Source organism: Gopherus flavomarginatus, chromosome 1 (genome assembly GCF_025201925.1).
Source record: "Gopherus flavomarginatus isolate rGopFla2 chromosome 1, rGopFla2.mat.asm, whole genome shotgun sequence".
Classification (NCBI taxonomy): domain Eukaryota; kingdom Metazoa; phylum Chordata; order Testudines; family Testudinidae; genus Gopherus; species Gopherus flavomarginatus.
Window position 1 is genome coordinate 163,921,165 of NC_066617.1, and position 14,364 is coordinate 163,935,528.

Genomic DNA, 14,364 nt, shown 5'->3' on the forward strand with positions numbered 1-14,364 from the left:
ATGCACTATTATGATGTGCACTGTATCAGTTAACAGCCAGTTGTAGCTGTAAATTTTAAGTTTTCAAAGTAATTCCACCCCAGAGTAAATTAGTCTTTAGTTAGGAGTTATTTTTAGTAAAGGAATTATAGTGATGGCCCAAATGCATTAGCTCTAGGCATAGAATCATAGAAATGTAGGGCTGGATGGGTCCTCAAGAGGTCTTCAAGTCCAGCCCCCTTTGCTGAGGCAGGGCCAGGTAAACCTGGGCCATCCCTGACAGGTGTTTGTCCAACCTGTTCTTAAAAAAACTCCAGTGACGGGGATTCCACAACCTCCCCTGAAAGCCTGTTCCAGAGCTTAACTACCCTTATAATCACAATTTTTTTCCCCAATATCTAACCTAAATATCCCTTGCTGCAAATTAAGCCCAGTACTTCTTGTCCTACTTTCAAAGGACATGGAGAACAATCAATCACTATCCTCTTTATAGAAGTCTTTCACATTATTTGAACACACAGTTATCAGGTCCCACCTCAGTCTTCTTTTCTCAAGACTAAATATGCCCAGTTTTTTTAACAATTCCTTATAGGTCAGGTTTTCTAAGCCTTTTATCATTTTTGTTGCTTTCTGGACTCTCTCCACTTTGCTGACTAATATTCAATTTGTGATTCACTATATCCCTTAGGATCCTTTTCAGCAGTACTACTGCCTAGCCAGTTATTCCCCATTTTGTAGTTGTGCAGTTTGATTTTTCCTTCCGAAGTGAAGGAAGCCTCGTGTAGCCTCAGTTCTATGATTTTAACATTCCCATCTGGGACTTCTGCTCCATACTGCCAGAACTGATGACCCTGTGTAAATCAAACACTGGTTGTCTGCCTATGCTCAAGACTCAAGTTCTTTAGTCAGGATGACAAGGAAATAGGTACTATGAGGTAATGGGTTGAAATGAATAGTCCTCATAAATTAGCAAGCGCTCTTTTTTTCATTTACTGAACTGTATTTTTTTTTAAAAAGTCAGCAATGTTACAAATACCACTTAAGGTGACTCCAAATAAAAAGGGATTAAAAATATTTTTCTTTTATTTTTTCAAAAAGAACAGAAGTACTTGTGGCACCTTAGAGACTAACAAATTTATTTCAGCATGAGCTTTCGTGAGCTATAGCTCACATCCAAAGAAGTGTTCTGTAGCTCACGAAAGCTCATGCTGAAATAAATTCGTTAGTCTCTACGGTGCCACAAGTACTCCTGTTCTTTTTGCGGATACAGACTAACACAGCTGCTACTCTGAAACCTTTATTTTTTCAGTTTGTTTTACTGAAACAGAACTTTAGGTATAGCCAGCACCCCCGGTTGATGAGTGGCTTTCATACAGCAACAGGGGAGAAAAAAACATTTTTAAAAATGAAAAAATTGGCAGGAGAATTCAAAGGCTGGATAGCATTTGGAAAGGAATTGGCAGGCAACTACATTTAATCAGGGCCAGCGTGTTCTACAAGTCAATGGCTTTATAATTTGGGTATGTCATGGAAATTGTAAATATTAACACTGTTACAATGTGCAGGGGTTGTTGCCTGAGAATTTGGCACATGTACCACAGCACACATGCTTTTAACTCACTGTTTGAAACAGGCTACATTGTGAAAAGTGCCCTTTTAAGGTCTTATCCAAAAGATTCAGAGTAAACTTCAAGGAACTCAATTTGTCTACCTACGAATCCTGGAGGGCTGAGTCAAGCCTGCTGAGATTCCTGTGGTATTGGGGAGTCCAGGGATTTCAAACTTGATGCTTAATGACTGCAATTTGTGCTTGTAATCATGGAGCATTAGTGTACACACAAACAAATGTATTTACAGTCCAGTACAGTAAATGTGATGCAGATAATCATATACAAGCTCTCTCATGCTGGCTTCAGCACCAATTTAAGGAACGATCTCTCCAAGGAGAAGGAGATGTAATGTCTCCAAAAAATGTGTGTGAGAGAAAAGAGCTTTGCAAAACCTAGATATTAAGAAAAGGGGATCAGGCAGTGGAGAACGTGTGAATGTGTCTGTAGAAACCTAATGCTTGACACAACCCAGGCAACAGCACTGAGAATCAAAACTCTAGAGAGAGTCTCCAGAATCTAAACATTAAGTAACCTGAATCTCTAGGGCATTACACCTGTTATCTCTGTGTTCCTTACCTGAGAGCCCTTTGTTGGCATATGAAATCATGTCTGTATTTCCAATCATTTGAACAGAGGACAAGAAGAAATTATCCTGCTTATTTTCACAGTAAGCTTTTCAGACAGCTAGGAAAAACCTGCTCTGAATTCTTATCTAATCAGTCCAGTTCCACTGGAAGGAATTTAGACATTGAACTTTCTTAACCTTGTCCTTTCCTTGCTTTGTATGGCAACTGGTTCCCATTCCTAGGGCTAAAATTAAGAGTGGACTTATGTATGCCATGCAATTTGTGAAAAAATATCAGCGGAGTTAAGCAAAGCCTATCCAGCATTCACTGAACTAAAGTATTACAGAAGAGACAGTTACTTCAGTACATGGTATCTTTAGGAAGCACCCAGCCAACCCACAGGCTTTCCAGATTGTCCTATTTAAAACTGCATCAATCAGGAAATTCAGAATCAAGGTTCCAAAAGCAACACTAGCTCTGTCAAATATATATATTGAAACTTAGCTAACTTAGCTAGAATCAGCATGGATTTCAGTAATGAATTTCTTCCTGTTCGAACTTCTCTTACTTCAGCCTCTTTAGGATCAGACATCTATCTCTAAGTCTTTTCCAGAGTCATAGCTTCCTAGGATAAAGTCCCCTCATCCTGTAAGTATGTCCTACATTCTTGATTCCTATATGTATGACCTTTCATTTGGTTATATTGGAACATATTACTTGTTTGCGCCGAGTTTAACAAATGATCCAGATCGCTCCATACCAGTGATCTGTACTCTTCATTATTTACCACTTCCCTATTCTGTGTCATCCACACATTTTATTAGCAATTATTTTATGTTTTCTTCCAAGAGACATATTAAAAAAAAAGCTAAACAAAGTAATGCGAAGAACTGATCCTCGCAGGATCCCACTAGAAACACACCCACTCACTGATGTTTCCCCATTTACAATTACGTTTTGAGATCTATCATTTAGTAATTTTTAATCCATTTAACGTGTGCCTTGTTGATTTGGTATTGTTCTAATTCCTTAACATGTCATGCTGTACAAGGCTTTACAGAAGTATACCCAAGTATATCACATCAACATTGCCTTTATCAATCCATTTGTAATTTCATTGAAAAATAGATTTTGTTAAACTGAATTGATTATTTTTCATAAACCCATGTTGATCGGCATTAATTACATCACCTCCCTTTAATTCTTTAGTAACCCAGTTCCAGATCAGCCATTCCATTATTTTGCCTGGGACTGAAGTCAAACTGACAGGCCTAAAATTATTTGGGTCATCCCGTTTACCCTTTGAAAAATATTGGTGGAACATTAACTTTCTTCCAGCCCTCTGGAACTTCTTTAATTTTCCAAGTAGTATTAAAAATCAATATTAACTATTCAGACAGCTCCTCGGCCATCTCTTTTAAAACTTGTGGATGTGAGTTTATTTGGCCCTGCCAATTTAAAAATGTCTAACTTTGGTAAATGTTTAACCAAGAGGAGGTAGATGGAGGCCACAGGCTTGTTTCACATAAGCCAAAAAGCTGCATGATGGTAACAACTTTCAATCACTGTCAAAATGGGCTACATGTTCATACAGGTAACTTGTAGATTAATTTTGTCCTGTTCCAAACCATGCACCAGACTGTTCTTTTTCTCTAGCATGTATAGTGGGTGGTTTAAACCCTCCTGGACAGGGTGTGTGTGCATGCTGTCAACCATTTTGTTTTTTGAAAATAAGGTGCCATCTGAGCATCTGTAGTCACCTATTACTAGATATTCCAAACAACTATGCTTCATTTAACAGGTCACGAGGCACTTCTTAACCAATAAGAAGAGGGAAAATAAATATAATGCTGGAAGAGGCATCCCAGTTGCTGTAGGATCTGTAGAAGTCTGTTTACCAGAAATTTGCAGGCAATGAAGGCAATGGAAGCATATTCATAGCTACTGTAGGAAAAAGTTTAAAGAGTCAGGACTCGGTCTTACTTACATTCATTTTCAGATCCTTTTCATTCACCCTGAGCTGCTCTGGTGAGGAGAGTCTCCTAAGCACTGGACACTCTTCCAGCTGGCCACTGGCAGGCACAGGTCTGTGTTCTAGTGTCATTATGTCCCCTTCTCTGGCCCAGCCCCCCCTCCTATTTGTAGAGGCTGAAGGAGAAACAGATTTTAAAATGTTTTCAGATTATCTGTGCTGACAGAATGGAAAGAGGAATAGTTTACTCCTTCAGTCAGACCTGGGGTCAGGTGAGATGTTCTCCAGTAGGATTACAAAAGGTTTCATTCCAGCAACATCATTTCTGCTTTAGGAGCACAACACAGAAAATCTCTAGAGAAGGGACATTAAAATACAAAACACAAGATGAATGCTCATGCACTAAATATTCCAGCTGAAATACAGAGATGAGGTCTCACTGCTTAGCTGCTGCTGGAGCCTCTCTCTGCTGTAGAAAGGTGTCAGAGCAGAGCATTTCCCCAATGGAGTCTTTCCCTGCAGCGGGAAAAAGCTCTGGTAGAGGGGAGACAGCATAACACTACACTGCTAAAAACAATAGTGTAGATGGGGGATGCATTGCCTGGGTGTACAGAGAGCCATATAGGGTTCATACCCTAAGGTTCTGGCATATTACTCACCTGAGCAGTGCCTCACCACATCACTGCTATTTATACCGATGCTAGGGGGCATTAGGTACATGTACTCCACATGCTGTCATAAGTATGTAGTGTAGACATACCCCAAGAGTCCCAAACCATTAAATGAAAGTGTAAGCACTAGTGGCTACCACAGATGCTATAAGTACAGTAATCCAAATAGCAAATGTCTGTAGAGAAGATTTTGTGAAGAAACACTACCAATGTTCCCTCTATTTTTTTCTATCCATGGACAGAATGAATTTTGTTACGAGCAGCACCAATATGGAGGTAATGTGTGGATGTGCACCACCAGTAGAAACAAAAAACCTACATATAATATATATATTTTTAAAATTATTGGTATAGAAGAAGAAAGAATATTGAAACAAGGGATAACTAACAAGGTGCATTGCTTAAGATGTTGCTTTAATATGAACTCAAATAAAAAGAAAATAACACTGCAAAATTTTCAGTAGTTTTCTCAAATCTTACAAGCATCTATTCCTTTGAGGCATAAAAGGAAATTATCCATTTTCTTGACATAGGAAACAAAATATTTTATCATTATTATTGATACATGAAATAAAATAATTGATACACTTTCTTTATGCTTAAAATACATTGACCTCTACAGGGTCCTCACAAATCCTGAAGCCAGGGGTTTGGCAGCGATAGGTTTGGGAATTTGAAGGGACACCCCCAGATCTGGGACTGCTGCATCTCTCCCTGCTGTAGCTCTGCACGCCCCAAGCTTCTCCATCACCACCCTGCACCTCACCCCACTGCTATCTTCCAGGTCCACTTGTGGCTGCACCTCTCTGTGCAGTGTGCATGCCTGCATGGCTCTGCTAATTAAGTGAGCAGCCCTTGATGGGCTTCTGTGCAGCCGTGCAGGCGCACACGTTGGAGGCAACACAGCCCAACACATACCCATATAAATCCAAACCATGTCTGAAAAGTGAATGTCCATTTATAAAATTACTTTCTCAGATCAAATATTCTGGCACCACTTCTCAGCTACTGGATGTCCATTTATAATTTAAAAAACAAAAAAACAACCAACACAATGAAATTGAGTGGATTTGGCATTCAAGAGACACTGACATTTGTTTTTTTTTTTGAAGTGTAGTTGTAGCCAGGATATTAGAGAGACAAGGTGGGTGATGTAATATCTTCTATTGGACCAAATTCTATTGGTGAAAGAGACAAGCTTTGGAGCTACACAGAGCTCTTCTTCAGGAAGAACTTCTCTCTCTCCCCAATAGATGTTAGTCCAATAGAGGATATTACCTTACCCACACATTGTCCCTCTAACATTAGTTTTAAATAGGGTGACCAGATAGCAAGTGTAAAAAATCGGGATGGGGGTGGAGGTAATAGAAGCCTATATAAGAAAAATCCCCCCCAAAATCGGAACCGTCCCTATAAAATCGAGACATGTGGTCACCCTAGTTTTAAAAGCCAGGCGTAGTACAATCAGATGCTATGCAAGCTGCCCCTTACACTGCCCTGCCAACTCACTTCCATGTTGAGCATAGCACTCTTATAGTAGCCTGTCATGGTATAAACCCCCACTCTGAACCTTAGCGTCCAAGAGATGGGGTACCAGCATGAATTCCTCTAAGCTCAATTACCAGCTTAGTACTTGTAGCGCTGCCACCAACCAGGAATTCCAGTGCCTGGTACACTCTGGTCCCCCCAAAACCTTGCCCGGGGACCCCCAAGACCCAGACCCTCTGGATCTTAACACAAGGAAAGTAAACCCTTTCCCTCACTGTTGCCTCTCCCAGGCTTCCCCTCCCTGGGTTACCCTGGAAGATCACTGTGATTCAAACTCCTTGAATCTTAAAACAGAGAGGAAAATCCACCTTTCCCCCTCCTAGACTCTCCCTGAGAGAGAAAGGTTAATTTTCTCTCTGTGTTAGGATTACTTTCTCTCCCCCTTCCCTCCTTTCTCCCCACCAATTCCCTGGTGAATCCAGACCCTCTCCCCTGGGGTCTCACACCAGAATAAAAAAAAACAATCAAGTTCTTAAACAAGAAACTTTTAATAAAAAGAGAAAAACAGTAAAAATTATCTTTGTAAATTTAAAATGGAATAGGTACAGGATCTTTTAGCTATAAGCACTGGGAACACCCTCCCAGCCTAAGTATACAAGTACAAATTAAAATCCTTTCAGCAAAATACACATTTCAACTTCTCCCAGCCAAATACACATTTGCAAATAAAGAAAACAAACATAAGCCTAACTCGCTTTATCTATCTAGTACTCGCTATTCTGAACTTATAAGAGCCTGTATTGGAGAGAAACCTGGTTGCACATCTGATCCCTCTGAGCCCCCAGAGTGAACAACAACCAAATTCTAACAGCACACACACAAACTTCCCTCCCTCAAGATTTGAAAGTATCCTGTCTCCTGATTGGTCCTCTGGTCAGGTGACAGCCAGGCTCACTGATTTTGTTAACCCTTTACAGGCAAAAGAGATATAAAGTACTTCTGTTCTATTAACTCCTACTATCTGTTTATGACAAAGCCCAGTCCTGGATTCCCCACATGCTGCTCTATGCTGATATGCCTCCTTCCTGACCAACAGTAACCCAAACTATCTCAGTCCTGGGCCTTGACCAAGGCACCTCAGTCCTGACCTGCAGCATATTACACTTTTCCGAAAAGAAGCTGAAGGTGGTACTGGAATATTGTAGTCAAATAGTTCACAAACAGGCACAGCACATCACCAAACTTATTTAATCTTCTGACTCCATTGGATTGACACTCTTATCTTTAGAAGTAAATTCTTTGCACACACTCAGCTTCTCCCACCACACAGATCTCATCAACTCCCTGTTCTTCACTAGAGCCTAGACCACAGTTTCTTAATATGGTTGCAACAACATAGGCAAGATCAAACTATGTTATAACCAGGTCAGGGCACTATCATACTGAAGCACATTTCTTGAACAGTCACATTTATAGTGCAGATTACCAGAGTAATATAATTCTGTTGCTTAAAAGACTAGGTACATGTTGTTTAAAAACAATGTTAGTCCTGCAGGAATTCTGCACCACTGCACATGCACAGAATTCATGTCTCCTGCAGATTTTTTTTCTCCACAGAAAATATGTCAGAGGTGCTGCAGTTGCACCTTTTGCCCACCAGAGGCTGATGTGGCACCAGAACAGAGGGCCTCCAGCTCACTATCCATAGCAGCCAGCAAGGAGGAGGAGAGGCTGTGTTCCTCACAGCGCCCTGTCTGCAGGGCCAGTTGATGAGGCACGGGATATAAGGGGGTGGGGGGCAGAGAGAGCTGGGCACATGGGGCTGCTAGGGAAGTCACAAAGACTGGCATTCAGACGGGCTAGAGGGGGGACAGATTGGGGCAGGAGCAGAGGGGGATGGTGGTGTCCAAGTGAGGGATACAGGGACACATGGGGATGGGGGCAGATGTGCCTGACTGAAGGGAGAGGCTGGAGTCAGCCAGGGTCTGCATGGGGAAGGCTCCCCAACTCCCTAATAATCCCTCCTCCCTCCCCCCAAAAATCCCATTTCATACTTCTCCCACCCACACCCAACAACTCTCCAGGTTCGTGCCAAGGCTCCTTCCAAGCAATTTACTTCCCTTTACCTCAATTCCTCTGTTACCCCTGACCCTCTCACCCCCCACAAGCCTCTGCCCTGCTTCTGACAGGTGCAGGAAATATGTTTCTGCATTGTCGTTTAAATGAATTATTACTCAAAGTTTAAATGAATTAATATGCCTATTAAGGAATCTCTTTGTTAAAAACATTTCCTGAATTTTTTTTTGTTTTCTGTATTGTTACAGACATACTTTACTGACAGGTATTTTGAAATAAATTGCCAAATGATTGAAAGTGTCATGATTATATTGTGTTCTTTTGACAAATAAAATATCCAGAATTTTAAAACACTGTGTGCAGCACTTTAAATTTTTTGATGCAGAATTCCCACAGGAGTAAAACAAGCTATTTTACTAGAGCTATGTGGCGGATCCTCTGATTTGCAGAGGATTTTGAAATTTGGCTTGTTCCAAATTAAAACCAAAAATTTCAAAATTCTCCATAAAGAAAAATTCAAAAAATTATTTTTATATATATATATATATATATATATATATATATATATATATATATATATATATATATATATATATATATATATATTTATTTATTTATTTATTTATATTTTCAGGTCATTTAATACATTTCATTTTCACAAAATCAAAACATTTCGTTTTGATTTTAACCTTTTATTTTGTATTATAATTTTAAAACTTAGAAACAAAAAAGTTGTTTCAAAATGAAAAATCTCAATGTTCCATTCCAAAAACGCAGAAGTGGGACACTTCAAAATTGTCTGAACTCCCCCCTGCCATTTTCTACCTAAACAAAATTCCAACAAAATCAACCCAATTTCACAAAGTGTTTTAATTTTGATGTAACTGCATAGTCTCATGGAATAAGGTTTCATCGAAGTATCTCCGACCAGCTGTACAGTAAACCACAATGGGTTTTATTCTCCACTCAGTGCAAGTGAGATTTATGCACACAATTATATTCATTAACACGAATGGTAGTTCAGGATTTAATTGCCTTCCCTCAGCTCCTTCCTATTTATACAGGAGAGACCCTGATTAAGTACCTCGTCCTCCAGATGTAGGAGGAAATGCACTTTATAACCATAAAAGTACTTATCCCTGCTGGAAACATGGTAGTGATGCTTCAGTTACAGCTGAGATGGCATTCATGCAAACCTGGATTTAGGAGTAATTCTCTCTCTCACCCTGCAAACTATTATTCTCAGCTCAGAAGTGTAAGTTCATTTAAAAAAAAAAAAGTTCCAGAAAAATGTTGTCTGGCATTAAAAAAAAAAATTCAGATACTGTTGTGCTTTGAATACTCAAAACTAATTTGGACATAGAACTTCAAACTTGGAAAGTACTTTGAACTCAGGAACACTTTGTTCAGTTAAAAAACAATTGGTTAACACACAAGTTTAGAAGCCAGTGAAAACCGCACAATGAACATGCCCTCCGCGTTACTTTTCTTGCAGACCTGTGCTGTTATCCACACAGATCCCTGGCAAATCCTGACCACTTTGGAAATCCCTGCTCCATGAAAAGTGGTCCCTACAATTCCCCTCTGTATGCTCTGATGAGACCCAACAGACCTTGCAGTATTCTGCCAATCCCAGTTTTTGCCTGTTTTCAAAGATGGTGTACTCTTCAGGCTTCAGTGCAGGTGGGAGCACACACACCTCTCTTTCAATGTGCAGTCTAAGGAGGGTATATACTTGTATGTGCCATGCTTCCTCCCCATCCTCATACAAAACACTCCTGTATCAGTTGATTTTGGGAGCCAAACCAAGTCCATTTTTAGTGGCAGAGTGGGCTAGTTTATAATCAAGTCCATCCAAACCGGGATGTCCAATCCCAGGTAGGAGAAGGGATCCACCACCACCAGGGAGACATTTGTCTTGCCTGGAGAGGTCAGTTCCCAGTCAGGTAAAGAGAAAATGCATGCTCCTCCCCCACTCACCAATACAGTATGTGGAGGTTCCAGCCCCAGCAGATCTCATCTGCAGATCTTAAATATTGTCTTCATTGTTGTCTCATGCTCCCTCTCATCCATTCTCTTCTCTTACATTTAGATTATAAGCTCTTCAGAACAGGGCCTGTTTTTTCATGCATTTGTATGCTGACTAGCACAATTGGGCCCCGATTCATTAGTATGGCCTCTAGGCTACCACAACATATATAAGCAAATAAATGCATACATACATATAAAGGTTTTAATTGCCATGAGGAGAAGCATGCAGAATTTTTAAGCTCTGCATGTTACATCCACTTCATTCACCTGGGCATTTGGGCACACAAGGGTGGTGATCAAGCCCTTTTCTGGAACTTACCCTAAAATATTTGTAATAAGACACAAGGCAGAAAAGAACACAGCTCCCTCTCCCAGAGCTGTATAGTTCTGGAGGGTTAACAAAGAGGAATAGTATGAAAATTTTATTTTAATCACTGAAGTCAATCGATGTGACTCTGAATGTGTGAAAGGAGCAGATATGTTGTATAAAAAGGGGCCACAGTTACAGACAATTGACCATAATTTAATTTTACTGTTATCCAAATGCCTATTTACATATAACTGGGTAGAGACAATATAGTTGGCCAATATGTGTGTGTCAAATACCTAAATAAGTCCCAGGAACTCGTTCTTCCAGATAAACAAGGTAACCATTTCCTGCCTGGAATACATAGCGTGCATACATAACATGGAGTCATAGGGTGTTATTAGCATACAGGGTTAGTATACTAGCATACAGGGAGACGGAGACCTGCAATAACACTACAGTGAATATTCACTGGTTGTGTCTTCCTTTTAGGAAGACATCAGGCACGTGAAAATGATCTCAGCGAACAGAACTGGCAATACCAAGATGCCTGCACGACTCAGGTACACCACGAGACTCTAGGCTACATACCAAGAGCACAGGTATTATAATTGCAACTTGAGGGTGCTTCCTGTTCATGAGATCATCATCATCTCCTCCTCCTCCTGGGCTGGCTGAATTCCCAGACTCAAATGTTCAAAGTGAATTAACTCCAAGGCAAAAAAAAGTCTGAGGATTTATTAGCCCAGAAGCTGGTTAACAACAGAGTTACCAGGAAGCAGCCTCAAGTTAGTATACGAACATTTTAGATTCATATTCAAATTTTAAATGAAAGAACAAAAATGAAAAGACCCAAATGGGCTGCAAAACTGCTGGAAGAAAAAGAATCTCCATAGCTCTGAATCAGTAACTATACAGTGCTTTGTTGATTGAGGCAAACGCACTTCTGTATTACCCTGCATACCCTCACTTCTTGAAAGGATGCCCAGGCAGTTAGACAGGATATGATATCCCAGATTCCTTTGGGATTCCCAGCTAACCCCAAATCTTCTTTACACAGGCTCTTTTAATAAGGAACTAGAAACCCTGCCAATTTCTGTTACTTTAAAGGCAAGGAGGAGTGCAGAAATGGAAATGTCTGAGGAAGTTTGAATTGCTTGGAGTAATAACATTAATGAATGTGGGGGCAATTCAAAGAAACATCAACACCACAGCTCTGCACCAACAGGATACTGAAGAACTGCTCAGGCACAAGAGACAAACAGAGTTGGGTCATCAAATCAGCTCTCATTGGCTGATCAGTAACCATAAAGTCACCACATGCTTACCAATATCTAGTAAATACTGGCATTTGCCGTACTTTTACTCTTACCTGAAGGCTGGTTTTGGGACCTATCAAAGGTAGTGCTAACTACAGCAAGTAGTTGGATTGAAAATAGCAGGATTACTGTTGAAAATTAGTATTACCCTGGGTATTAGAGCTGTGCGAATTATTGATTTTTTCAGTTTGCTGGCAGCTTTGATAAAATTAAAAACTTGGTTTGGCTCAAACAAAAACCAACATTTTTAAAAATTTTCAGCAAAACAAAAAAAGTTGGAAAAAATTTTGGCTCAACGGAAACACTTTGGCTATTTTTAGTAAAAGCACAGGAAACGAAGGACTAGATTAACAAAAACCATGGAGGAGAGGGTACCCATGTCCCCAATCATAGCCCAGTTATCATGGCACTCACCTGGTATGTGGAAGACCCGGGTTCATATCCCCAATCTGGAGCAGAGACTGGAGCCAAGGTATCCCCCGTCCCAAGGAATGCCCAAACCACTAGGCTATACTGCAGTGGTTCTAAAACTTTTTGTATTGGCAATCTCTTTCTCACAGCAAGTCTCTGAGTGTGACCCCCTCTTGTAAATTAAAAATGGGGGGGGGTAATTTTAATTTAACAGAAGCTCAGGGCTGACAGTGCCTGCACAGGGCTGGGCTCGTGACCCCCACATAAATCACCTTGTATAGCATACTTGAATAGTCACTGGACCAGAGAAAGAGTGAGACTGACTCTATATCCCAGTAGTTAGGGCACTCGCCTGGGAGGGGGGACACTTGGGTTCCAGTCCCTGCTCTAAAGACAACTTATTTATACAAAGTGGAACAGTTTCAAGGGAAGAGATTGAGACTCTTACCCTAGAGTAGCCAGGTGGTTAGGGCATTCACCTGGGAGCGGGAGAGAGACTCTTGGTTCCAGTCCCTCCTGCAGAGTGGAGATTCAGACCTGCAACTCTCACATCCCAGGTGAGTGACCCAACCACTATACTATGAAGTATAAGGGGGAGGGAGAACCACCTCCACCTTTTCCTGATGACAAAATACCTCTTTGAATCTAGCCCCCCAAATTTGAGATGTTTTGTCTTGATATTTCCTTTTTTATTTTCATTTCAGCCAAACCAATTTATTGAGATCAACATGAATTTGCAAACTGTTTGGTCAACCCAAATCTGCATTTTTTGGTGAAAAGTTTCATCCAAACTTTTTTTTTCCCCCAGCATTAATTACTAAGATAATAAAGAATTAGGCCTCTTAGACTGGAAACTCTCTGGGACAGTGAATGTGTCTTATTCTGTGTTCGTATACTATTAAACAAATTAAAATTAGTGCTGCATACGATGCTGTGCTATCCCACTATTATTTCTTGGTGATATCATAAGAAGTTCATTTACAGACTAATCCAGTCTTCCAGCTACAGCAGAGATGGTTAACAAGCATATTGCCCACAGAATACACTCCAGTACAGACACTGGACAAGACACTGACAGCCCAGAGCTACAAATTCCAGAACAAACTGTACAAATGGAATAGGGTGACTGTTGCGTATTTGGTTGTCATGGTTTTTGTTCTTATGGCAACTGAGTTAGATTATTAGGGGATAGCCCAGACAGTTTCGGCCGATTAGGTGAGCTCTGTGTCTGTAAATAAATGGTAGTTTTGTTAGCTGTCTGCTCTGTACCTCAAGTGATTTCTTCCTAAACCGGCTGCCCCCAAGGATATAACAGTGATCAGACAGCAAGTGTGAAAAATTGGGACAGGGGTGGGAGGTAATAGGAGCCTACATAAGAAAAAGACCCAAAAATCAGGACTGTCCCTATAAAATCGGGACATCTGGTCACCCTAACATGGAAAAAGGACAGAGGTAAGTGCAATAATAAAAACCAACTAATACTTCCTGTTCGCACCATGTGCTATTAATATATGTTAATAGCATTTACTCCTCCTCTCTGGAATTTATAGGAACAATTATTCACTCTTGCTAACACAAAGCCACCACTAGTCAAGTGTACCAAGATACCGGTCTTTGCTTTTACAGATGGTTTGGTACTCGGTAAACATGCCTGACTGAAAGCACTGAAGTCAGTTTCTACCCAGACAGCAGTGGTACATGCTTCCTCATCCTGCTTTGTCAACCTGTCACAACCTTGACTTATAGTATAGAGATCACTTACAAGGAAGTTAGGGGTGCAGGCTCCATGCCATGTGACAGTGGTCCCCAAACTTTTTACCTCATGTTCCCCCCTTACGCCTGCCTGCCTGCCACACTCTCTCCAGCCAGGAGCAGGGCTGTGGCTCTGGGGGGTCGGGGGGTAGGTGGCTGAGGTTAGGGCCATAGCTAGGGGT

General features: G+C 40.7%; 1 protein-coding gene across 7 annotated transcripts in view; it reads right to left on the reverse strand.

Moving 5' to 3' along the window:
- Positions 1-14,364, reverse strand: part of GRAMD1C (GRAM domain containing 1C) — an 80,458-nt gene that overhangs the window by 48,989 nt on the left and 17,105 nt on the right. For 2 of the 7 annotated variants that reach the window (XM_050958506.1, XM_050958497.1), the window contains exon 2: positions 4,143-4,303. The exons of the other annotated variants lie outside the window; for them this stretch is intronic. In XM_050958506.1, the coding sequence (XP_050814463.1) occupies positions 4,143-4,303 (161 nt within the window). The remainder of the gene's footprint in view (positions 1-4,142; positions 4,304-14,364) is intronic. 7 annotated transcript variants of the gene reach the window in all.